At 46.4% G+C, this 26451-nt stretch overlaps 4 protein-coding genes across 4 annotated transcripts; 3 read left to right on the forward strand and 1 right to left on the reverse strand.

The window, feature by feature from the left end:
- Positions 1-360: 360 nt before the first annotated feature.
- LOC135095958 (zinc finger protein 264-like) lies at positions 361-1401 on the forward strand. Its single transcript, XM_063997108.1, has 2 exons — positions 361-752; positions 1230-1401. The coding sequence occupies exons 1-2, from the start codon at positions 361-363 to the stop codon at positions 1399-1401; spliced, it is 564 nt and encodes a 187-aa protein (XP_063853178.1).
- A 2668-nt stretch (positions 1402-4069) lies between these two features.
- On the forward strand, positions 4070-20952 carry LOC135096099 (uncharacterized). The gene is made up of 2 exons (XM_063997347.1): positions 4070-5987; positions 20089-20952. The coding sequence occupies exon 1, from the start codon at positions 4295-4297 to the stop codon at positions 5864-5866; it is 1572 nt and encodes a 523-aa protein (XP_063853417.1). The 5' UTR covers positions 4070-4294; the 3' UTR covers positions 5867-5987; positions 20089-20952.
- On the reverse strand, positions 10653-15596 carry LOC135096100 (zinc finger protein 416-like). Its single transcript, XM_063997348.1, has 2 exons — positions 13268-15596; positions 10653-12345 (listed from the first exon to the last, which is right to left on the reverse strand). The coding sequence occupies exons 1-2, from the start codon at positions 14127-14129 to the stop codon at positions 12227-12229; spliced, it is 981 nt and encodes a 326-aa protein (XP_063853418.1). The 5' UTR covers positions 14130-15596; the 3' UTR covers positions 10653-12226.
- Positions 20953-23272: 2320 nt separating the features above from the next.
- Positions 23273-25010, forward strand: LOC135096016 (gastrula zinc finger protein XlCGF67.1-like). Its single transcript, XM_063997200.1, has 2 exons — positions 23273-23360; positions 23601-25010. Exon 2 carries the CDS (start codon positions 23738-23740, stop codon positions 24458-24460), a length of 723 nt encoding a protein of 240 aa, XP_063853270.1. The 5' UTR covers positions 23273-23360; positions 23601-23737; the 3' UTR covers positions 24461-25010.
- Positions 25011-26451: the final 1441 nt, after the last annotated feature.

Consider the following 26451-nt stretch of genomic DNA (forward strand, 5'->3'; position numbering starts at 1 on the left):
TGTCCTTGACGACCCAGTGAAGTGTGGGTGGGTGACCCAACTTTGGGCTGTGACCCAAGGGTTAAGAACCACTGACCCAAGGTGATGCACTCTTCCAGGCACTTGCTGTGAAAGAGAGGGGAGACCTGTGCACCGCTGTGCTGCACTGTGCTTAGATGTCCCTGGTACACTCCTGAGGCTGTACCATTCTTGCCCCTATTGTGAGTATGTCTCTGTGTGTGTGTGTGTGTGTGTGTGTGTGTGTAGTTGACAATTACTGAAGAGTTTGTGACTTGACCCGTCCCACAAGTGACAAAGACGGCATCACGTTGGTCAGTGCTTGCAGAAATGGCTCTTTCTTAGACGTGGGTACAGTTTGTAATGGCTGCCACTCTTCCCTGCTCCACAGAACAGGCCAGCATCCAGGCCGCCGCCCTGCCTGGCACTGACGGCTGTTTGACCTCCACGAGGGTCCCTGCAGGACTGGACGCGGCGTGTGCTGGCGGGAGTGGTGCTGCGGTGGAGGTCGTGAGGCCAGGCAGCAGCATGAGTGGCCGGCGGCGGCGGCAACAGCAGCAGCAGCAGCAGCAGCCAGCCTCAGGTGTGGGGAGGCACAGGTGTGGTGGCAAGAATCACCTGGAGGCAGGCAGCTCTGTCCACAGAGGAGAGAGCAAGTTTGAGTGCCAGCAGTGTGACAAAACTTTTGTATCCAGACAAGGCCTCAAGTACCACACCCTGACACACAGTGGTGTTAGAAATTATGAGTGTGGTGAGTGTGGCAAGAAATTTACCCACAAGTCTAACCTCAACACACACACCCTGACACACAGTGGTGTTAGAAATTATGAGTGTGATGAGTGTGGGAAGAAATTTACCCACAAGTCTTCCCTCAACACACACACCCTGACACACAGTGGTGTTAGAAATTATGAGTGTGATGAGTGTGGGAAGAAATTTACCCAAAAGTCTTCCCTCAACACACACACCCTGACACACAGTGGTGTTAGAAATTATGAGTGTGATGAGTGTGGGAAGAAATTTACCCACAAGGGTAACCTCACCACACACACCCTGACACACAGTGGTGTTAGAAATTATGAGTGTGGTGAGTGTGGGAAGAAATTTACCCACAAGTCTTCCCTCACCTCACACACCCTGACACACAGTGGTGTTAGAAATTATGAGTGTGATGAGTGTGGGAAGAAATTTACCCAAAAGTCTCACCTCACCACACACCCCCTGACACACAGTGGTGTTAGAAATTATGAGTGTGATGAGTGTGGGAAAAGATTTCCTACCATTTCTCGTCTCAATGAACACGCCTTCAGACACACTGGGGTGAGGGAGTTCGAGTGTGATGTTTGTGGCAAGTGTTTCAAGACAAAGGCTGAGATTGCCAAGCACGTGAAGATCCACTTCTGAGGTGGTGGTGTGTGGACACATGGGGCCACACCTGTACCCGTGGTGGTGGTGGTGGTGGTGGTGGTGGTGGCTGTGCCTGTGTGTGCTGTGAAGGAGTCATGGCCCCAGCAGTTTTGTGTGGTGGTGGTGGTGGTGGTAGTGGTGTGAGGGAGTCATGGCCCCAGCAGTTTTGTGTGATGGTGGTGGTGGTGTGGGGGAGTCATGGCCCCAGCATTTGTTTTGTTGGCAGTGCAGGTGTGACTTTCAATAAATGTGTGTATGCAGTAAACCTTTGTTTGTGTATTTATCAGGTGTAGTATACAGTGCCTCAGCTACAGGAATATATTGTAGTGAGGCAGCCCCTCTCTCTCCTTGCCTCAAGTGTTTGTGTATTCACCAGGTGTAGTATACAGGGCCTCAGCTACAGGAATATATTGTAGTGAGGCAGCCCCTCTCTCTCCTTGCCTCAAGTGTTTGTGTATTCACCAGGTGTAGTATACAGGGCCTCAGCTACAGGAATATATTGTAGTGAGGCAGCCCCTCTCTCTCCTTGCCTCAAGTGTTTGTGTATTCACCAGGTGTAGTATACAGGGCCTCAGCTACAGGAATATATTGTAGTGAGGCAGCCCCTCTCTCTCCTTGCCTCAAGTGTTTGTGTATTCACCAGGTGTAGTATACAGGGCCTCAGCTACAGGAATATATTGTAGTGAGGCAGCCCCTCTCTCTCCTTGCCTCAAGTGTTTGTGTATTCACCAGGTGTAGTATACAGGGCCTCAGCTACAGGAATATATTGTAGTGAGGCAGCCCCTCTCTCTCCTTGCCTCAAGTGTTTGTGTATTCACCAGGTGTAGTATACAGGGCCTCAGCTACAGGAATATATTGTAGTGAGGCAGCCCCTCTCTCTCCTTGCCTCAAGTGTTGTATTTCTGTTTCTTTTTGTCTCCCTTCACACGTTAGGTTATGTTAAGTCTGGCACCATCTTTGCCCCTCTCTCTCTCTCTCTCTCTCTCTCTCTCTCTCTCTCTCTCTCTCTCTCTCTCTCTCTCTCTCTCTCTCTCTCTCTCTCTCTCTCTCTCTCTCTCTCTCTCTCTCTCTCTCTCTCTCTCTCTCTCTCTCTCTCTCTCTCTCTCTCTCTCTCTCTCTCTCTCTCTCTCTCTCTCTCTCTCTCTCTCTCTCTCTCTCTCTCTCTCTCTCTACAGGTGACGGAGCACACAAGTGTAGCAGCTAACAGTTTCTGTGTAATTGTCGTGGTGGTGACTTTCCTCTTCATGTTCTTGTCCTGGAAAGGAAAGGCTGCCCTCGTGTTCCTCACCATCCTGTTGTGTCACCAACCGTGTTGTTTGTGTGCTTGTTTGGTGATGGCTGGCCCTACATCACTGCGCCCTCGTCTTTGCTCCTTCACTGCTGCCAGCTGTGCCCGTGGTCATGATGACGGTGGTGATGGTGATGATGATGGCGAGCGAGACATTCAAAGGAGGGCGTGCACGTGCATGGTGGTGAGCAGGTGATGATTGGAAAGGCACAGAATGTTCAGGATGGAGGAGGAGAAGGAGCAGGAGTCTTTGTGTATAGGAAGGAGAGGAATGTAAGAGGAGAAAAGATAGATGTAGGCAGCTCTGTCATGAGAGAAGGCGGCAGAGTGCACAGGCCACCCTGGAATGTCGTGAAAGGCTTGCGGTGGTCGTGGTGTGCGTGAAGGGGGAGGGTGAGAGGGCAGGCAGAGACAACACCAAGAGTTAACCAGTGTTCTCATTCATTCTTCCCTTTCTCAGGTAAACTCTGGAACTCCCTGCCTGCTTCTGCATTTCCTCCTTCCAATGGCTTCAAGTCTTTCAACGAGGGGGAGGCTCAAGACATCGTTTTATCTATTTTCATTATTCTCATTTCATTTGGCTCCTCTACAGGAACTGGCATTAAGTTGGCTTTTTTATTCAATTTTTTTGTTGTCCTTTTCCAACAGCCCTCTTACATAAAAGAAAATAACTAAATAATAATAAGAAAAGCCAGTGTCACCGGGTGGCAAAACCACGCTACCTGGAGAAATTGTGCATGGCGTGCCAGGTGTACCAATGGAAGGAGTATTGAGGCAGTGAAGGAGTCCCTGGAGACAATGTGCATTGTGTGCCAGGTGTACCAATGGAAGGAGTATTGAGGCAGTGAAGGAGTCCCTGGAGACAATGTGCATGGCGTGCCAGGTGTACCAATGGAAGGAGTATTGAGGCAGTGAAGGAGTCCCTGGAGACAATGTGCATGGCGTGCCAGCTGTAGCAATGGAAGGAGTATTGAGGCAGTGAAGGAGTCCCTGGAGACAATGTGCATGGTGTGCCAGCTGTACCAATGGAAGGAGTATTGAGGCAGTGAAGGAGTCCCTGGAGACAATGTGCATGGCGTGCCAGCTGTAGCAATGGAAGGAGTATTGAGGCAGTGAAGGAGTCCCTGGAGACAATGTGCATGGCGTGCCAGGTGTAGCAATGGAAGGAGTATTGAGGCAGTGAAGGAGTCCCTGGAGACAATGTGCATGGTGTGCCAGGTGTACCAATGGAAGGAGTATTGAGGCAGTGAAGGAGTCCCTGGAGACAATGTGCATGGCGTGCCAGGTGTACCAATGGAAGGAGTATTGAGGCAGTGAAGGACTCCCTGGAGACAATGTGCATGGTGTGCCAGGTGTACCAATGGAAGGAGTATTGAGGCAGTGAAGGAGTCCCTGGAGACAATGTGCATGGCGTGCCAGGTGTACCAATGGAAGGAGTATTGAGGCAGTGAAGTAGTCCCTGGAGACAATGTGCATGGCGTGCCAGGTGTAGCAATGGAAGGAGTATTGAGGCAGTGAAGGACTCCCTGGAGACAATGTGCATGGCGTGCCAGGTGTAGCAATGGAAGGAGTATTGAGGCAGTGAAGGAGTCCCTGGAGAGAATGCATGGCGTGCCAGGTGTATTGACAATTAATATGAAGGATAACGTTAAGTTTGTATTTGCCTTTTTGTTTTTCCCAGCAGGAGTTGTCGCTACAAAGGCTGACTTAGGAGCAAAGCGAGCCGCCTGTAGCGCCAAGCTCAAGCTCAAGATGTCAACACGACACGTGGTAGAGTTGGTGAAGAGTGAGAGAGGAGTTAGGCAGGGCTGTATATTGTCACCAACCCTTTTTAGCCTGTATACAGAGGAGCTAGCAGCCAGGATGAGAAGAATGAATGTAGGGGTAAGTGTGGGGAATGATAAAGTATGTGTGCTCCTTTATGCAGATGATGTAGTTGTTATGAGTGAATCGGCAGATGAGCTTCAAAGTGTGTTGGATGTAGTGGATGGCTATGGTAAAGACTTTGGAGTAAGGTTTAGCAGTGAGAAAAGCAAAGTAATGATTGTGAATAGATCAGAGGATGAAAGTAATGTGGTATGGAGACTTGGAGAGAATGAGTTGAGACAGGTGCAAGAATACAAGTACTTAGGGATGTGGATGAGTCCTAGTGGGTGTGCAAAGGCAAAGAATGAAAAGATAAGTATGCTAAACCAGTGGGTAGGTCGATTGGGAAGCGCGGCAAGGATGAGAGCAAGCAAGTATGATGTGTTGAGAGAAGTGTGGAAGAGTGTGGCTGTGCCATGTATAATGTATGGTATGGATGTGATTGCATGGAATGAAAGTGAAATTGATAAGTTAGAAGTGGGCCAGAACAAAGTAGCAAGGATGGCACTGAGTGCACCGAGGTGCACAGCAGTTGAAGCCTTGAGAGGTGACATGGGATGGAGCACCTTCAGAGAAAGACTGACAAAAGCCACACTTAGGTACAAGATTAGGCTTGAGAGAATGGATGATGCAAGAATAGCAAGGAAGGTGTACCTGTGGAATGAAAGTGGAAGCAAATGGAGGAAGAGATGCATGAGAATGACAGACAGGAATGGATTGCAAGTTGTGTGGGCGATAAGAATGGCTGGTAGGAATCAAAATGAGCGTGAATGGGTGGTAACAAGAGGAGGAAGAGTGGGAGCCGAATGGGATGTGAGAAAATGGAAGAATGAGATAGACAAAGAAGTGAAATGTGTGGGACTGAATGAATGGAAGAATGAGATGGAAAGAAAGAAGACCCTGGAATGGTACAAGGAGAAAGAGGCCCCGAGGTATGAAAGGTGGTATGATGGAAACCTGGGCGGTGATCTTCTCTTCCGAGCGAGGGCACAGTGTATGGATGTGAATGCAAGGAGTTACAGGTGGTCTGAGTCCCGCAGCAAAGTGTGCCAGATGTGTGACATGGGAGAGGATGAGACGGTGGAACATGTGGTGCTGGAGTGTGTGCAGTATGCCAGAGACAGGAATGAGATGATGCAAGTGATACTGACTGAGTTAGGGCATGATAGGAATGAAAGAGTGGAGAAGACAGGAAAGGAATGGATGGTGTTGTTGCTGGGACTGTGTAGAGAGGCCAATGAAAGGATGATTGAGGCGGTGAAAGAGTTTCTGGAGAGAATGTGGCGTGCCAGGTGTATGAACAATTAGGATAGAGGATGCTGTTCGTTTCTCTTTTTTTTCCCCTTTCTACAGGAGTTGCCGATCCAAAGGCCTGGCTCAGGAGTGATCCTGTGCCACCTGTACCATCAAGATCAAGATCAAGATCAAGGTATGACGGGGCCGCTGGGGGCAGGGTCCGGCTGCTGCCCGGACTGTTGTGGCGTGTACTACTGCTGCCACGACCACCTTCGGGAGGACCGGGAGCAGCACCGGCAGTGGTGTGAGCTGTACAAGCTGTGCTCCTGCTGCAACCAGCAGGCCAAGAACAGGGAGGCCATCACACTGCCCACCGCCCTGGACCAGGAGTACCGCCCCCTGGCCCCCACCATGGAGGAGCACATCCTCTCCCTGGCCAGCAGGCTGCGGCCCGTGGCTGTCGCTGGGGCCTCAGAGAGCCTCACCTTCCCCCTCACAGCCCTCTACGTGCTGCAGCAGGTGTGGCCAGGCCTGGCCACGGCACCCGTCCTTACCCTGCATGTGGTGGGGGCGGAGGATGCCCGGGAGCCCCGTGTGGCCGCCCCCTGGGAGTACTTGATGCACCGCCTGCCAGTCCTGGCCCGCCTGCATGTGTTGCTGGTGGGGCCAGGGCTGGGCGGGCCAGAGGGGTGCCACAGGGCCGCGCTGTGCCAGCAGTGCAGGGACAAGGACCGGCAGCTGGTGGTGGAGTGCCGTCGTGCCCTGTACCACAACCTGGCCCAGGCCACTGCGGCAGCCACCCCCCCCCCCCCTGCGCTTGGCCTTCAACTGTGGCTTGCACGAGTGGGAGGGGGACGAGGGGGACACCTGGCCAGACTCCTTGCCCCTCATAGCCGACGATGCTGCGCCCCTTGCCTTCACCTCCTTCAACCACTCAGAGGCACAGAGGGACCTGGCTGCCCTCAGGAGGGCCAAGCCAGAGGTGCAGGTGTCCCTGGCGCGCCCCAACCCCTACCGCAGCACCCGCCCGCTGCGGGACTGGACACGGGAGGATGGCGCACACATGTACTACACCAACCAGTACCTCACTGTGCTGCAGGCCGGCCAGGCAGGGCAGCGGGCGGCACAGGACACAGGGGAGGAAGGAGAGCAGGAGGAGGCAAGAGAGGAAGGGAAGCAGGGTGAGGCAAGAGAAGGAGGACAGATGGGAGAGCAGCACACCCTGCCAGACACCACCTAGCACCACTCGTCCTGGTCCCTGCCTGCCACACACCCACAGTACAAACCTGTGTTCACTTCCCACACTCCACCAGTACAAACCCCAGCCTGGCAGGTGTGGCTCAACTCTCCACACCTGCACAACACAGATGCCCTTCAAAATACACACACTCTTCATCATCATCATCATCGTCATCATCATCAAGTCACTCACCATCACACACAAACCAGAATCTCCTTGGGGCAGCACACCTCAGCATTCCACATCCAGCATCTTTCTACCTCTGCCACACTGCCACATCTCCACCAGTGTTCGTGTTCTCAGCTTCACCATGTCTTCTGTGTTTCTTCGGTGTTGTGTCTCATAATTTGCTAACAGTTTTAACTCCTGTGACAGCCTCTAGCCCCCAACAGCTCAGATTTCCAAGAGATCATAGCACAAGGCCAATATTCTGTAATGCTCTGCTCTCATTATGACTGTTTTCCAAGGCCACAGAGATTAGCCAGGTTCTCAAGAGTGTTTCCCCTGTTAATAATGTAGAAATGTTAATCTGTCACTAGAACTGTAAAAACACCTTGAAAACATGTGTCACTTCAACTAGACCCTTTGGGAAGTAGTGGAGGTGCAGTGCTGAAGTGTTGCAGACTATGGCCCTAAACACTGTGACAGGAGACAAGCACAGTAGTACATAAGAACATAAGAAATAAGGGAAGCTGCATGAAGCGACCGGGCTTACACGTGGCAGTCCCTGTATGAAATATACCTACCTATTTCCACCTATCATCCCCATCCATAAACCCGTCTGAGTAGTAGGGAATGATAGCAGTGTTCAGGACTTACGAACTTCACTGTACAAAACCATTTCATTCCATAGCAGTTTGTTTACGTGTACCAGCGTGCCTTAGGGACACGTCAGCTGCCTCAACACAGGACAAGGAGAAGTACAAAGGAAGAAATTGGTGTTTGAAAATTAATGAATGAGCGAATGAATGTAGCAACGAAGGGAGGTACAAAGAGAAGAGAGGCGATGATTTTGTCGTCTCGATGTACAAAGAAAGACGACTTGGTGTTTATAAATTGTGAAGATGAGGGTGGGAGAGGAGAATGCTTGACTGACTTTTAAGAATAGACACTTTGATAGTACAAAGAACAATGAAAAAAAATAAAGAAAAAATGTTTCACTGCATAACATTTTTGAGAGAGAGAGAGAGAGAGAGAGAGAGGTAAGGAAAGACACAGTTAATTTAATCCTTTAGTTGTCAGTTTAATTAGTGCACAAGGAAGGAAAAGCAGAGTTTGTAAGATTAGATAAACAAGTTGATTCAAGTAATTATTTGGCTTGTCTTCCAGTTTACACAATTGATCATTCTTTTAATTTACTATTGTCATTAGGATTACTTTTTTGTTATGTTTAGGGAGCAGCAAGAGTCTGGAGGATGAGATAAACAACAAGGGATTCAAGGATTTACCTTGTCTTGTAATGTTACAGTTCAAGCCAGTCTGTATTTTGTCATTTTCAATTTGCTTTAATACTCTTCCTTCAACACACCTGCCTTCTCCCTCCCCTGAGACACCCCACCCCTCTCTCTTCATAGCTCCCTTTCCTCTACACTTACAAGAGCTGTGTGACCACTGGTGTCCAGCTCACTCACCTCTCAAAGGAAACTGTGCACAATTGCCAGAAAAACTGGAGTGTAAATTAAAAGATTCATTGTCAACAGTATGAAGAGAGGAAAAAGTGAAAAGAAAAAAAGGTGAGAATTAATTGTCAAAAGTATAAAGAGAGGGAAAAGAAGAAATGAGAAAAAAATATATTAAAAGCACAAAAAGGGAAATGTGTAAATTGAGGAAAAAAAGTTAATGAAAATATTAACAGAAAAGAGAAGCCAAGATAAATGAAAATAAAACATGACATGATGAAAATATTGACAAGAGAGAAAGAAAAGGCAAGATAAACAGATAAAAAAAAGATAAATAGTGAAAATATTGCCAGAAAAGAGAAAAACAAAGGGTAAGATAAACAGATGAAAAAGTATGAAGAGTAAATAATGAAAATATTGCCAGAAAAGAGAAAAACAAAGGGTAAGATAAACAGATAAAAAAGTATGAAGAGAGGAAAAAGTGAAAAGAAAGAAAGTGAGAGAATTAATTGTCAAAAGTATAAAGAGAGGGAAAAGAAGAAAAGAAGTTAAGAAAATGGAATGATTGTCAACAGTATGAAGAGAGGGAAAAATGTGTAAATTGAAGAAAAAAGTTCAATAATAATAATATTGGTGCTAGAAAAGAAAAAAAAAGATAAATAAATGAAGAAAAGTCAATAAATGGAAAGATTAATTGCCAAGAATATAAAGAGAGAAATCAAGTGACAATAATTAATAAATAATGTAGCCGCACCGGCAGGGCTTCATTGGCTCTCAGGTGATCTGTTTTACTGGTCACACCCGTCATCGCAGGGTCCAGGAAAGCCAGTTCTCTCTCTCACATTTATTGATGAGGTAGGCATGACCGTAAGAACTGTGAACAAGTTTTTGGTCTCAATTTCTTACAAAATAACATTATACACTGATATTAAACACTTTCAACATATTACAGTATTCATTAACAATACATGCAATCAACCTGGCTCTATGACAATCGGTTTTTACCACAAAATTAAAGTATTTACCTCGGTCACCATCGTGCCCCTCTTTGAGCGCGACTTGGCCGTGAGTGACGTCCGCGGGCAACCAGCGGATTAACCTCACTCTACTAACAAGTGAGCATCGGCTTTGGTGCTTCGTGTAGCACTGAGTACTGATAATTACACACACCACACGTCTTCTTGCAAATAGAAAACTGCTCAACATTTCATTCGTGATTACCGAGGAACAATGGCGTGAGGCGCATACGCTTTACCTACAGTAACAAATAACATGAGGAATGTGAAGTAATGCTGGACATAACAATGTGAATCACGAACAAGCAAACAGAGAGAGAGAGGGAGAGAGTTTCACAGGGGAGTGTTTTTGATTGATGTGTCTCTTCCTCTGTTTTGATGAAAAAGTTTAATTAAATTTTGCATTGTTCTTTTTTTTAAGTTTTTAAGTTGATATACTTTTGCTTTGATTTAGTTTATTGCTCAACTTAGTTTTGACTTGGTTGTTATTAATGTAATACAAAAAAAAATAAAAATAAAAAATAAAAAATAAAAAGATTATCTGGCAGCAGTCATTGTTAGCGCCAAATAGTTCTGGCCTTGCTTTGCTTGGCAACATTTTCCGGAGGCCAACAAGGCACTGGAGAGACTCCTTGGTGACCATGCTGACTTTTATTGAAGTTATCTTCTAAATAACAATGAAGGTTTTCACATTATTTTTCTCTCTTCTGATTGACAAATAATTTTTAGAAGTTATTTGTGTTACCTTGGAGTGTTGGGACCTCCTGTACAGGCAACAATGGTAACTAACCACTTCATAATAACAAAACTTAAATGACTGTGTTATAACAATTAATTAGTGTGTCTGGGCTTTACCTTAATTGTTGGTGGTAAACATCCTTGCTGTATGTGTGTGTGTGTGTGTCACTGGTGTTTGACTTCTGCCTTATCAAGTAATTTATCTTAGTTTGGTTACATTCTAATTGTGTGCATGTTACATTCACTGTGTGTGTGTGTGTGTGTGTGTGTGTGTGTGTGTGTGTGTGTGTGTGTGTGTGTGTGTGTGTGTGTGTGTGTGTGTGTGTGTGTGTGTGTGTGTGTGTGTGTGCTGTCAAAATAATCTTTTTTTTTCCAATACTTTTTTTTTTGTTCAGCAGTTTTGTTTTCCTTTTTTTTTTTTCTTTCTAGTTGTCACTTCCCCTTTTCTTCATGTATTTTGCTTCCCAGGCTACTGAAGTTTTTTTATTTATTTATTTATTTTTTGCTAGAGTGTGTTGGCATTACAGCAGCAAGACTGTACAGTGTAATGTGTTCTTGGCCAGCAAAGTGAAGAAGTAAGTAGAGAAATATGACAGACATTGATAACATGTCTTTTTGTATCCTGAGAATTCTGCCTGTGTCACCCTCGCCACAGTCCTTGTACCACTGAAACACCTCCAGCAGGTGCAGCATGTAGAGGCACAATAGTACATGCAGCAGCGTCCAGCAGAGTGAAGGTGCACGGCAGGGGGCCCCAGGGCTCTGTGCTGGGTCCCCTGCTCTTCCTAACTGATACAGAAGACACGACGCGTATTCTTACACCACCACGCCAGACGCCCGTGCTTGCCGAAGACTGCCACGGCCGTGCCCCAGCGTCTGCACGACGGCTCAGGGACACCCAGTGAACGCAAGACAGGCTGGCAGGGTGGTGAGGGATGCGGCTGCTCAGATACAGTGAAGCAAGTGTTGGGGGCGGTGCTTGTGGCCACCACGACTGTGCACCAAACACCAAACACAGGGAACTCACACACCACCGCTCAAAACGGAAAAGAACTTGGCGTTATGTCATACACACACATTTATTGAAGGTCACACCTGCACTGCCAACAAAACAACTGCTGGGGCTGTTACTCCCTCACACCACCACCACCGCCACCACCACAGGCATGGGTGTGGCCCCACACATCCACACACAACACACCACCTCAGAAGTGGACCCTCATGTGCTTGACAATATCAGCCTTTGTCTTGAAACACTTGCCACAAACATCACACTTGAACTCCCTCAAGCCAGTGTGTCTGAAGGTGTGTTTATTGAGACGAGAAATGGTAGGAAATCTTTTTCCACACTCATCACACTCATAATTTCTAACACCACTGTGTGTCAATGAGTGTGAGGTGAGATAAGACTTGCGGGTAAATTTCTTCCCACACTCACCACACTCATAATTTCTAACACCACTGTGTGTCAGGGTGTGTGTGGTGAGGTTAAACTTGTGGGTAAATTTCTTCCCACACTCACCACACTCATAATTTCTAACACCACTGTGTGTCAGGGTGTGTTTGGTGAGGTAAGACTTGTGGGTAAATTTCTTCCCACACTCACCACACTCAAAATTTCTAACACCACTGTGTGTCAGGGTGTGGTACTTAAGGCCTTGTTTGGATACAAAAGTTCTGTCACACTGCTGGCACTAAAACTTGCTCTCTCCTCTGTGGACAGAGCTGCCTGCCTCCAGGTGATTCTTGCCACCATGCCTGCGCCTCCCCACACCTGAGGCTGGCTGCTGCTGCTGCTGCTGCTGCTGCTGCTGGCCACTCATGCTGCAGCCCGCCTCACGGCCTCCACCACAGCACTACTCCCACCAGCACACGCCATGGACACAACAAGATTGGTTGGCGGCGAGCAGGGCGTGCAGCCTGGACTCTGCCTGGCACCTGGAACAACAGTTGACAGTCAGCACACACTGCCCCTGCCTGCAACACACCCTGCTTCCTGCCCCTTCCTTGCAACACTAGGCTGCACACTGCCCCTGCCTGCAACACACCCTGCTTCCTGCCCCTTCCTTGCAACACTAGGCTACACACTGCCCCTGCATGCAACACACCCTGCTTCCAGCCCCTTCCTTGCAACACTAGGCTACACACTGCCCCTGCCTGCAACACAGCCTGCTTCCTGCCCCTTCCTTGCAACACTAGGCTACACACTGCCCCTGCCTGCAACACACCCTGCTTCCTGCCCCTTCCTTGCAACACTAGGCTACACACTGGCCCTGCCTGCAACACACACCCTGCTTCCTGCCCCTTCCTTGCAATAATAGGCCAGGCCTGCACTCCCTCCAGCCTCCTGGCTCCCTGACCACTGTCCCTCACAAATTAAGTGCCACTCCTATGGGGCAATGGCTCCCATTAGGTTAGGTTAGGTATGTTAACACCTAAGAGTGTCGTGGTGGAAGACCACGGCAACACTGCTGCCAGTGATCAGAGTGCATCCTTGTCAATGATAGCAGATCGAGCCGCCCCAACACTCTCTCTCTCTCTCTCTCTCTCTCTCATTTCAGCTAGTTCTATACTTTCATTTCATTGGTTGCCCTTGAAACTTATAGTTTTTTGTGACGGTAATAATAATAATGAGAATAACAATAATTCTAATACTACTACTACTCTTTTTAATGGGTGTGGCCCCACACATCCACACACAACACACCACCTCAGAAGTGGACCCTTATGTGGCTGGCAATATCACCCTTTGTCTTGAAACACTTGCCACAAACATCACACTTAAACGCTCTCAAGCCAGTGTGTCTGAAGGTGTGTTGATTGAGACGAGAAATGGTAGGAAATTTTTTGCCACACTCACCACAATCATAATTTCTAACACCAATGTGTGTCAGAATGTGTTTGGTGAGGGTTGACTTTCTGGTAAACTTCCTGCCACACTCATCACACTCATAATTTCTAACACCACTGTGTGTCAGGATGTGTCTTCTGAGGTGAGACTTTCTGGTAAACTTCCTGCCACACTCATCACACTCATAATTTCTAACACCACTGTGTGTCAAGATGTGTTTGGTGAGGTCAGATTTCGTAATAAATTTCCTGCCACACTCATCACACTCATAATTTCTAATACCACTGTGTATCAGGGTGTGTGTGGTGAGTTCAGATTTTGTAATAAACTTCCTGCCACACTCATCACACTCATAATTTCTAACACCACTGTGTGTCAGGGTGTGTCTGCTGAGGGTTGACTTTCTGGTAAATTTCCTGCCACACTCATCACACTCATAATTTCTAACACCACTGTGTGTCAGGGTGTGTCTGATGAGGGAAGCCTTTAGGGTAAATTTCTTCCCACACTCACCACACTCATAATTTCTAGCACCACTGTGTGTCAGGGTGTGTGAGGTGAGGGAAAACTTGTGGGTAAATTTCCTCCCACACTCACCACACTCATAATTTCTAACACCACTGTGTGTCAGGGTGTGGTACTTAAGGCCTTGTTTGGATACAAAAGTTTTGTCACACTGCTGGCACTCAAACTTGCTCTCTCCTCTGTGGACAGAGCTGCCTGCCTCCAGGTGATTCTTGCCACCATGCCTGCGCCTCCCCACACCTGAGGCTGGCTGCTGCTGCTGCTGCTGCTGCTGCTGCTGGCCACTCATGCTGCTGCCCGGCCTCACGGCCTCCACCACAGCACCACTCCCACCAGCACACGCCATGGACACAACAAGACTGGTTGGCGGGTGAGCAGGGCGTGCAGCCTGGACTCTGCCTGGCACCTGGAACAACAGTGACAGTCAGCACACACTGGCCCAAGGGCTGCTTAACACACTGCCCCTGCCTGCAACACACCCTGCTTCCTGCCCCTTCCTTGCAACACTAGGCTGCACACTGCCCCAGCCTGCAACACACACCCTGCTTCCTGCCCCTTCCTTGCAACACTAGGCTACACACTGCCCCTGCCTGCAACACACACCCTGCTTCCTGCCCCTTCCTTGCAACACTAGGCAACACACTGCCCCTGCCTGCAACACACATCCTGCTTCCTGCCCCTTCCTTGCAACACTAGGCCAGGCCTGCACTCCCTCTAGCCTCCTGGCTCCCTGACCACTGTCCCTCACAAATTAAGTGCCACTCCTATGGGGCAGTGGCCCCCATTAGGTTAGGTTAGGTATGTTAACACCTAAGAGTGTCGTGGTGGGTTAGGTTAGGTTAAGGTTAGGTTAGTAACCTAACCTAACCTTAACCTAACCTAACCGGAGGGGCTGCGCCCCGTCCTGAACACCCCCCTAAGGTTACTAATCTAACCTAACTTATATCCTTGAGATCATTGTGGACTTAGTTTGTGGAGGCGGCGCGCTATTAATTTAATTACTACGGCCTTACAAAAGCCTTCCCCACATTGAAAACATCACAGACATGTTCTATAGTAAGTACTCTATCACGTTGCAATGTGTTTTTAATGAATAGAGAGGAGGTCCAACCCTGCAGTGTTACCATAATAATAATAATAATAATAATATAAAAGAAGAATATGTAAATGCACTCAAGAAGTATTACGAGAATAAATCAATTAATATAGATAATAATGAATGAACAATAGCATATCAGTCAAGACAACACGTGGATGCAGCATTCACGATAAACACTGATGATATTGTTGCGCCCACCCTTCACTCCGGGCGGGCGTGTTATCCACAAGGGCACGGGTCGAGAAACAACACCAGCGGGGCCTCAAATAAGTCACACTGAACGCCAGGACAAGGCACACACACACACACACACACGAGGCCGGGGCACTGGGGAAAACACGGGCACTATTTCCTAGGTTTATTGACAAATCCTCCGCAAGTACACTGCTTTACAAGTTCACAGGGGCACCACAAGTCTCCCAGGGCACGACAGGCACTCAACAAGACACTCAACAGGCAGGGAAACACTTCCAAACAGACAGGCACACGCTGGCTTCCTCTCGGGCCAAGCGTCTCCTTTCTTTCAGTCTCTCTCTTCCCGCCACTCCCAGTGCTGCCACCTGCAACAGTTCAGCCACCCGCACCCATACCCCTGCTGTAACACTATAAAACCAATGGAAGATTGTAAAATTGAGTTAGAATACCAGATAAAAAAGACAAAGACTGAAAAAGCAGCAGGACCCAATGAAATTAAGACGAAACTCCTTATTGCTATGACACAAACGATAAATGTAAAACAACTCTCGTACAAGCATTAAATGATGTCAATGATGCAGCAATAATCCCGGATACATGGAAAACATGAAATACTAAATTACTGGAGAAAAACGCAAAACCAGCAATAAAAGCTGCGAGTCCAATAGCCCTTACAGACACCACAGATAAATTATTAATAGGAATCATAAAAAAAAATAATAATAATAAATAAAAATGAATAAATAAAATGCAGACATCTACAATAAAACGATATATTAATGGAAGAACAAAATACATATACGGAAAACAGAAGAGCAGCAGACAATTTATTTATACTAAATTACTGTATACAGAAGAGTTAGGAATATAAGAGATCACTTATATTAATATCAGTAGACTTTGCAAAGGCATTCCACAGGTATAAGCAGAGAAATGCTAAAATATAAGATACACCCAAAGTTAATTGACCTGATCGCTAAAGTATATACAGAGGACAACACCAAAATATTCCTTGATGATAAAGAAATGTGTAGTATTGAAATAACGAATGCTATACAAGGATGCAATGGGTCAACTGTTATATTTCTTATGGTGGCATATCCTATCATTGAAAAACTTAACCAATCCAATGCTTAATTCAGGAATGATGTGTGTGTGTGTGTGTGTGTGTGCGCCCTGGCCTCAGTATTTTTGGGTGATGATGGAATGCTTCTTGTAATTAATAAAGGTGAGGCTAAACAAAATATAAAGTTAGTAATAAAAGGACCATTAAGTGGGCCTTCTTTCATTAATGTTTAGTGCCCTTTGCCAGTGGAAGGATGACTGAAGCAGTGAAGGAGTCCCTGGAGAAAATGTGCATGGCGTGCCAGCTGTAGCAATGGAAGGAGTATTGAGGCAGTGAAGGAGTCCCTGGAGACAATGTGCATGGCGTGCCAGCTGTACCAATGGAAGGAGTATTGAGGCAGTGAAGGAGTCCCTGGAGACAATGTGCATGGCGTGCCAGCTGTAGCAATGGAAGGAGTATTGAGGCAGTGAAGGAGTCCCTGGAGACAATGTGCATGGCGTGCCAGCTGTACCAATGGAAGGAGTATTGAGGCAGTGAAGGAGTCCCTGTAGAGAATGTGCATGGCGTGCCAGGTGTAGCAATGGAAGGAGTATTGAGGCAGTGAAGGAGACCCTGGAGACAATGTGCATGGCGTGCCAGGTGTACCAATGGAAGGAGTATTGAGGCAGTGAAGGAGTCCCTGGAGACAATGTGCATGGCGTGCCAGCTGTAGCAATGGAAGGAGTATTGAGGCAGTGAAGGAGTCCCTGGAGACAATGTGCATGGCGTGCCAGCTGTACCAATGGAAGGATTTCAACTGGGAAGAAATTGCAATATATATATATATATATATATATATATATATATATATATATATATATATATATATATATATATATATATATATATATATATATATATATATATATATATATTTTTTTTTTTTTTTTTTTTTTTTTTTTTCATTGAAGGGTTTTCCTGAAGGGTTGGACGTCTATGAAAAGACGTGGAAAAGTGCAGGGTGGTATCATCAGCGTAGGAGTGGATAGGACAAGAAGTTTGGTTTAGAAGATCATTAATGAATAATAAGAAGAGAGTGGGTGACAGGACAGAACCCTGAGGAACACCACTGTTAATAGATTTAGGAGAAGAACAGTGACCGTCTACCACAGCAGCAATAGAACGGTCAGAAAGGAAACTTGAGATGAAGTTACAGAGAGAAGGATAGAAACCGTAGGAGGGTAGTTTGGAAATCAAAGCTTTGTGCCAGACTCTATCAAAGGCTTTTGAGATGTCCAAGGCAACAGCAAAAGTTTCACCAAAGTCTCTAAAAGAGGATGACCAAGACTCAGTAAGGAAAGCCAGAAGATCACCAGTAGAGCGGCCTTGACGGAACCCATACTGACGATCAGATTGAAGGTTGTGAAGTGATAGATGTTTAAGAATCTTCCTGTTGAGGATAGATTCAAAAACTTTAGATAAGCAGGAAATTAAAGCAATAGGACGGTAGTTTGAGGGATTAGAGCGGTCACCCTTTTTAGGAACAGGTTGAATGTAGGCAAACTTCCAGGAAGAAGGAAAGGTAGATGTTGACAGACAGAGCTGAAAGAGTTTGACTGGGCGAGGTGCAAGCACGGAGGCACAGTTTCGGAGAACAATAGGAGGGACCCCATCAGGTCCATAAGCCTTCCGAGGGTTTAGGCCAGCGAGGGCATGGAAAACATCATTGCGAAGGATTTTAATACATGGCATGAAGTAGTCAGAGGGTGGAGGAGAGGGAGGAACAAGCCCAGAATCATCCAAGGTTGAGTTTTTTGCAAAGGTTTGAGCAAAGAGTTCAGCTTTAGAAATAGATGTGATAGCAGTGGTGCCATCTGGTTGAAGTAGAGGAGGGAAAGAAGAAGAAGCAAAGTTATTGGAGATATTTTTGGCTAGATGCCAGAAATCACGAGGGGAGTTAGATCTTGAAAGGTTTTGACATTTTCTGTTAATGAAGGAGTTTTTGGCTAGTTGGAGAACAGACTTGGCATGGTTCCGGGCAGAAATATAAAGTGCATGAGATTCTGGTGATGGAAGGCTTAAGTACCTTTTGTGGGCCACCTCTCTATCATGTATAGTACGAGAACAAGCTGTGTTAAATCAAGGTTTAGAAGGTTTAGGACGAGAAAAAGAGTGAGGAATGTACGCCTCCATGCCAGACACTATCACCTCTGTTATGCGCTCAGCACACAAAGACGGGTCTCTGACACGGAAACAGTAGTCATTCCAAGGAAAACTCGGAAGATTCAAGAGCGTGGGCACGAGAGGAGGTTAAGTCATTGCGCACATAAACGCAGCATCCAGCTTTGGATCGAAAATGAGGATAGAGAAAGTAGGAGGGAACAGAAAAGGGGCTACTGTCAGTTACCTCAGACACCTGAGTTTCAGTGAGGAAAAGAAGATGAGGTTTAGAAGAGGAGAGGTGGTGTTCTACAGATTGAAAATTAGATCTTAGACCGCGAATGTTGCAGAAGTTAATGAAGAAAAAGTTGAGGGGGGTGTCAAGACACTTAGGGTCGTCGACGGAAAGGTAGTCCGACCTGGGGACATTTATGGTTCCCTCCCCAGATGGGGACTCCGAGGCTGGTGTAGGAGTCGCCATGATTTTAAAATTTTTGAGTGAAGGGTGTGTGTGTTATTAGGTGCTTGTAGTTTTGTGTGGAGCAAGAGAGTTGTCTTTAGAGGGCAGGCTGTGACTGCCCCCTTGTGTTGTGAGACACAAAGGGAAACGTTCAGTGAGGTCACAGCTGGGTTTAATGATAAGTTCACAGCACCCCCTGAACAGTGCTTTAGACCTCACTGGGAGTAATTATCGTTTCGGCAGGTGTCTACTGCGAATTGACCTGTGGGTGAGACGTCGCAGTGAGGCTGGTAGATACCTATCAGCGCCAGCATTTTTAATTGTCTCCGATTTCCTGGGGCAAAGGGTTGTCTTAGCTAAATTTGAAATCGATGTGCAGGAAAAGTACTGCATGAATTGCTGCACAAGTGTATCTAAAATTAAAAACATAACCCTTAATTTTGATATTCATACTTACTGGTGTATGATAAGGCTTTGTTAATTGAATTATAAGATAAAACTAAAAATAGGTAATGATTTTTTTTTAAGTAAGTATGAACAGTAAAAATAAAAGGATGTTGATTTTGGCTTGTGCATTTTATCTGGGAATGTTGAAAAATATCAGATATCACTGACACGTCCTGTATATGAAAGTAATCAGTGAAATAAAAAAAAGAACAGCACCGCTGGCGGACGTACGACGTACTCATCTTGATCATGATTCTTCAGTTAAAGAAAGCGCCGCGCGCTGTTAGAAAGGAGTGTAAAGTGTAAACAATAGCCTCTCAGCTCTGCCGATACAAAGGCCTTTACTTTGCTTTACTATATCCAGAATAGGGTATAGCTCGTTCTTTCTGGAATTTTCTTAATTCCGCTGTAGTCCATGATTGTGGCGGTGATGTATCCATTGTGCAGGGTAGTCGAGTAAGCGTGGTCCTGTGTTTTGGTTTGCTCGCTGCCCAAGTACCCGAGGATAGTGATCGTACCGCAAAAATAAAGTCTCTGATACAAAATTATATTTTATTTACATTAAATGGATTTGCCTGTTGTTTAGTACATGAAAATGCAAGTATATATTAGTATACTTCCATTGAGGTCAGTAGAAAATTACAGATTGCCTGCCTTGATACACTTATAGGCTCTTTTAAGAATATCATCTGAAATTATGAATAGAGGCTCAAACAATGTCATGTGCTGTCAGTTATCACGAAATTAATTGACTTAAAATTCAGATGCATTACTGTGCAACGATACACCTTTGTAAGCTTGTAAAACCTTGCCCCAAAAAGTATTTATTTTTCGGCGAGAATTAAAAATTCTGGCGCTATCTGGTATCAAAACGCTCACTGCAGTTGAAGCCTTGAGAGGTGACATGGGATGGAGCACCTTCAGAGAAAGACTGACAAAAGCCACACTTAGGTACAAGATTAGGCTTGAGAGAATGGATGATGCAAGAATAGCAAGGAAGGTGTACCTGTGGAATGAAAGTGGAAGCAAATGGAGGAAGAGATGCATGAGAATGACAGACAGGAATGGATTGCAAGTTGTGTGGGCGATAAGAATGGCTGGTAGGAATCAAAATGAGCGTGAATGGGTAGTAACAAGAGGAGGCAGAGTGGGAGCCGAATGGGATGTGAGAAAATGGAAGAATGAGACAAAGAAGTGAAATGTGTGGGATTGAATGAATGGAAGAATGAGATGGAAAGAAAGAAGACCCTGGAATGGTACAAGGAGAAAGAGGCCCCGAGGTATGAAAGGTGGTATGATGGAAGCCTGGGCGGTGATCTTCTCTTCCGAGCGAGGGCACAGTGTATGGATGTGAATGCAAGGAGTTACAGGTGGACTGAGTCCCGCAACAAAGTGTGCCAGATGTGTGACATGGGAGAGGATGAGACGGTGGAACATGTGGTGCTGGAGTGTGTGCAGTATGCCAGAGACAGGAATGAGATGATGCAAGTGATACTGACTGAGTTAGGGCATGATAGGAATGAAAGAGTGGAGAAGACGGGAAAAGAGTGGATGGTGTTGTTGCTGGGACTGTGTAGAGAGGCGAATGAAAGGATGATTGAGGCGGTGAAAGAGTTTCTGGAGAGAATGTGGCGTGTCAGGTGTATGAACAATTAGGATAGAGGATGCTGTTCGTTTCTCTTTTTTTTTTTTTACTCCTTCTACAGGAGTTGCCGATTCAAAGGCCTGGCTCAGGAGTGATCCTGTGCCACGTGTACCATCAAGATCAAGATCAAGATGTGACGTCTCTGTGGGCGAATTGACTTGTTGGCGAATTGATATGTGGGCGAAATGACTGTAATTCTATATATATATATATATATATATATATATATATATATATATATATATATATATATATATATATATATATATATATATATATATATATATATATATATATATATATATATATATATATATATATATATATATATATATATATATATATAAAACCTAAATTCTGCTGTATTTGGAAAGTGGCAGTTTTGCATAATATTTGGAATAATTACATATGTACGACAATTTTACCAGAAGTACAAAAATTTCAACCTGTGTTTTACGATAATATGGCCAAAACAATCTGGCAGTTCTGAACTCTACGAGCCTAACAGAATCTCATGGCGTCCTGAAGGAAGATTTGAAGTTGTACGTGTAAACATTGACCAAAGAACACCAAAATTCACATGAACGCGGCGCCCACACCAAAATTACTAGAAGTGAGGAAAAGGAAGTCAAGGTGAGTGTGTCTGGCCAAAAATCGCCTTAAAATGGCAAGAATGGACGCTGTTACCACCACAAGGAACAGAAGGGGAGGGAGCGGTGTGTTTAGGGAGAACTTCCGGGACGGGACAACAAACTTTTCTTATTTCCCCACGGAGGGAGGAAGTTGCGGAAAGAGGAAAAGACGGGAGATGTTTGGACTCACTCACCTGCATGGCTACCCTTTCTTGACATATGAATAGACAGGTAGAGGTTATTTCAGATGAATGTAAGGGCAGCGCGGATCTGCAGGTGCGCCAAACCTTACGGTATTTTACTGTTTCCCCAGTATTAACGTGGCTTTCCTTACCCTTCTTATCAGAGAAGGGCACTGGTCTACCCTGGTGAGGGGGTGTTCGTTCGTGCGTGTGTATGTCACATCTGTTGGCAAGCGTGAAATTGTTCACGGTGATTGGTTCCTTTGTTTGAGAATGCAGCTGCTGGCCAATTAAAACATGAGGGATTAATTTATCCAATGACAGCGCTTTACTTCATCCTGAGGAGGGAGAAGCGCTCAATTTGAAATATTTGAGTTAGTGCGAGGAAGAAGTCTGTCCCCGGTGGGTGTTGCTGCCATTATTTCCAGCGCACCGCCACATTTTGTGAAGAGAAACAAGGTGACCACTTCTTATTCATTTCTCTGCCTTGCCAGTTAGGTTAGGTGACTTTAGTTAGGTTAGGTTAAGTTAGTTTGGTTTGTGTGGTTAGGTTTGGTTAAGTTATGTTTGGTTAGGTTAGGTTAGGTAGTTTTGTCAGGTTGTTAGTTTGGTTAGGTTTTATTTGGCTACTTTAGGTTAATTTAGTCAGGTTAGGTTAGGTTAGGTTTGGTTAAGTTAGTTTGGTTAGGTTAAGTTAGTCTTGGTTAGGTTAGGTTAAGTTAGGTTTGGTTAGGTTAGGTTAAGTTAGGTTTGGTTAGGTTAGGTTAGCTATTTTAATTAGGTTAAGTTAGCTAGTTTGGTTAGGCCTGTAAGGTGGAGGTTGAGCGGAATGATGTCGCTTTTCTCCGGAGTGGTGAATCTGCTCCACCCGGATCCTCGTTGCTGGATCCACTTGTTGCGGTGGATTTAATTTAATTCATTCCCATCACCACTAACCTTGCTGTTGGAATGACAGTTCCCACAAACACTCCATTTAAATTCAAATTATGCTGAAAGGCCGGGGATAAATGTGACTTTCTCTCTCTCTCTCTCTCTCTCTCTCTCTCTCTCTCTCTCTCTCTCTCTCTCTCTCTCTCTCTCTCTCTCTCTCTCTCTCTCTCTCTCCACCTCAGTTAAATTGTCTGTGTGCATGATTTGGTTAGCCTTAGATGTTAATGAGTTAGGTATTCTGTACACAGCATTAATACTGTGATAACATTTTGAACAGTAAGTATTCTGTACACAGCATTAATACTCTGATAACATTTTGAACAGTAAGTATTCTGTACACAGCATTAATACTGTGATAACATTTTGAACAGTAAGTATTCTGTACACAGCATTAATACTGTGATAACATTTTGAACAGTATTCTGTACACAGCATTAATACTCTGATAACATTTTGAACAGTAAGTATTCTGTACACAGCATTAATACTGTGATAACATTTTGAACAGTAAGTATTCTGTACACAGCATTAATACTGTGATAACATTTTGAACAAGTATACCGGGGAAAAACTGTGTTTGTGTCCTTGATGACCCAGTGAAGTGTGGGTGGGTGACCCAACTTTGGGCTGTGACCCAAGGGTTAAGAACCACTGACCCAAGGTGATGCACTCTTCCAGGCACTTGCTGTGAGAGAGAGAGGGGAGACCTGTGCACCGCTGTGCTGCACTGTGCTTAGATGTCCCTGGTTCACTCCTGAGGCTGTACCATTCTTGCCCTTATTGTGAGTATGTCTGTGTGTGTGTGTGTGTGTGTGTGTGTGTGTGTGTGTGTGTGTGTGTGTGTGTGTGTGTGTGTGTGTGTGTGTGTGTGTGTATGTAGTTGACAATTACTGAAGGGTTTGTGACTTGACCCGTCCCACAAGTGACAAAGACGGCATCACGCTGGTCAGTGCTTGCAGAAATGGCTCTTTCTGAGACGTGGGTACAGTTTGTAATGGCCGCCACTCTTCCCTGCTCCACAGACCAGGCCAGCATCCAGGCCGCCACCCTGCCTGGCACTGACGGCTGTCTGGCCTCCCCGAGGGTCCCTGCAGGACTGGACGTGGCGTGTGCTGGCGGGAGTGGTGCTGCGGTGGAGATCGTGAGGCCGGGCAGCAGCATGAGCGGCCGGTGGCGGCGGCAACAGCAGCAGCAGCAGCAGCAGCAGCAGCAGCAGCAGCCAGCCTCAGGTGTGGGGAGGCGCAGGTGTGGTGGCAAGAATCACCTGGAGGCAGGCAGCTCTGTCCACAGAGGAGAGAGCAAGTTTGAGTGCCAGCAGTGTGACAAAACTTTTGTATCCAGACAAGGCCTTAAGTACCACACCCTGACACACAGTGGTGTTAGAAATTATGAGTGTGGTGAGTGTGGCAGGAAATTTACCCAAAAGTGTCACCTCTCTAAACATACCCTGACACACAGTGGTGTTAGAAATTATGAGTGTGGCGAGTGTAGCAAGAAATTTACAAGTAAGTCTAACCTCAACACACACACCCTGACACACAGTGGTGGTAGAAATTATGAGTGTGATGAGTGTGGGAAGAAATTTATCCGCAAGTCTCACCTCACCACACACACCCTGACACACAGTGGTGTTAGAAATTATGAGTGTGATGAGTGTGGGAAGAAATTTACCCACAAGGGTAGCCTCACCACACACACTCTGACACACAGTGGTGTTAGAAATTATGAGTGTGGTGAGTGTGGGAAAAGATTTACCACCATTTCTCGTCTCAATCAACACGCCTTCAGACACACTGGGGTGAGGGAGTTCGAGTGTGATGTTTGTGGCAAGTGTTTCAAGACAAAGGCTGATATTGCCAAGCACGTGAAGATCCACTTCTGAGGTGGTGGTGTGTGGACACATGGGGCCACACCTGTACCTGTGGTGGTGGTGGTGGTGGTGGTGGTGGTGGTGGCCGTGCCTGTGTGTGCTGTGAGGGAGTCATGACCACAGCAGTTTTGTGTGGTGGTGGTGGTGGTGGTGGTGGTGTGGGGGAGTCATTGCCCCAGCAGTTTTGTGTGGTGGTGGTGGTGGTGGTAGTGGTGTGGGGGAGTCATGGCCCCAGCAGTTTTGTGTGGTGGTGGTGGTGGTGGTAGTGGTGTGGGGGAGTCATGGCCCCAGCAGTTTTGTGTGGTGCTGGTGGTGGTGTGGGGGAGTCATGGCCCCAGCATTTGTTTTGTTGGCAGTGCAGGTGTGACTTTCAATAAATGTGTGTGTGCAGTAAACCTTTGTTTGTGTATTCACCAGGTGTAGTATACAGGGCCTCAGATACAGGAATATATTGTAGTGAGGCAGCCCCTCTCTCTCCTTGCCTCAAGTGTTTGTGTATTCACCAGGTGTAGTATACAGGGCCTCAGCTACAGGAATATATTGTAGTGAGGCAGCCCCTCTCTCTCCTTGCCTCAAGTGTTGTGTTTGTTTCTTTTTGTCACCCTTCACACATTAGGTTAGGTTAAGTCTGGCACCATCTTTGCCTCTCTCTCTCTCTCTCTCTCTCTCTCTCTCTCTCTCTCTACAGGTGAGGGAGCACAGAAGTGTAGCAGCTAACAGTTTCTGTGTAATTGTCTTGGTGGTGACTTTCCTCCTCATGTTCTTGTCCTGGAAGGGAAAGGTTGCCCTCGTGTTCCTCACCATCCTGTTGTGTCACCAACCGTGTTGTCTGTGTGCTTGTTTGGTGATGACTGGCCCTGTATCCCTGCGCCCTCGTCTCTGCTCCTTCACTGCTGCCAGCTGTGCCCGTGGTCATGATGACGGTGGTGATGGTGATGATGATGGCGAGCGAGACATTCAAAGGAGGGCGTGCACGTGCATGGTGGTGAGCAGGTGATTGGAAAGGCACAGAACGTTCAGGATGGAGGAGGAGGAGGAGGAGCAGGAGTCTTTGTGTATAGGAAGGAGAGGAATGTAAGAGGAGAAAAGATAGATGTAGGCAGCTCTGTCATGAGAGAAGGCGGCAGAGTGCACAGGCCACCCTGGAATGTCGTGAAAGGCTTGCGGTGGTCGTGGTGTGCGTGAAGGGGGAGGGTGAGAGGGCAGGCAGAGACAACACCAAGAGTTAACCAGTGTTCTCGTTCATTCTTCCCTTTCTCAGGTAAACGCTGGGACTCCCTGCCTGCTTCTGCATTTCCTCCTTCCAATGGCTTCAAGTCTTTCAACGAGGGGGAGGCTCAAGACATCGTTTTATCTATTTTCATTATTCTCATTTCATTTGGCTCCTCTACAGGAACTGGCATTAAGTTGGCTTTTTTATTCAATTTTTTTTGTTGTCCTTTTCCAACAGCCCTCTTACATAAAAGAAAATAACTAAATAATAATAAGAAAAGCCAGTGTCACCGGGTGGCAAAACCACGCTGCCTGGAGAAATTGTGCATGGCGTGCCAGGTGTACCAATGGAAGGAGTATTGAGGCAGTGAAGGAGTCCCTGGAGACAATGTGCATGGCGTGCCAGGTGTACCAATGGAAGGAGTATTGAGGCAGTGAAGGAGTCCCTGGAGACAATGTGCATGGTGTGCCAGCTGTAGCAATGGAAGGAGTATTGAGGCAGTGAAGGAGTCCCTGGAGACAATGTGCATGGCGTGCCAGCCGTAGCAATGGAAGGAGTATTGAGGCAGTGAAGGAGTCCCTGGAGACAATGTGCATCCCTGTTAGTTCAGTGCCAATGAGACAACCTGCTACTGTGTGCCAGGGTGATGAAAATGCTGAACTCGTATGTGTGTGTGTGTGTGTGTGTGTGTGTGTGTGTGTGTGTGTGTGTGTGTGTGTGTGTGTGTGTGTGTGTGTGTGTGTGTGTGTGTGTGTGTGTGTGTGTGTGTGTGTGTGTGTGTGTGTGTGTG

The sequence above is a fragment of the Scylla paramamosain genome, unplaced genomic scaffold (assembly GCF_035594125.1).
Source record: "Scylla paramamosain isolate STU-SP2022 unplaced genomic scaffold, ASM3559412v1 Contig2, whole genome shotgun sequence".
NCBI lineage: Eukaryota > Metazoa > Arthropoda > Malacostraca > Decapoda > Portunidae > Scylla > Scylla paramamosain.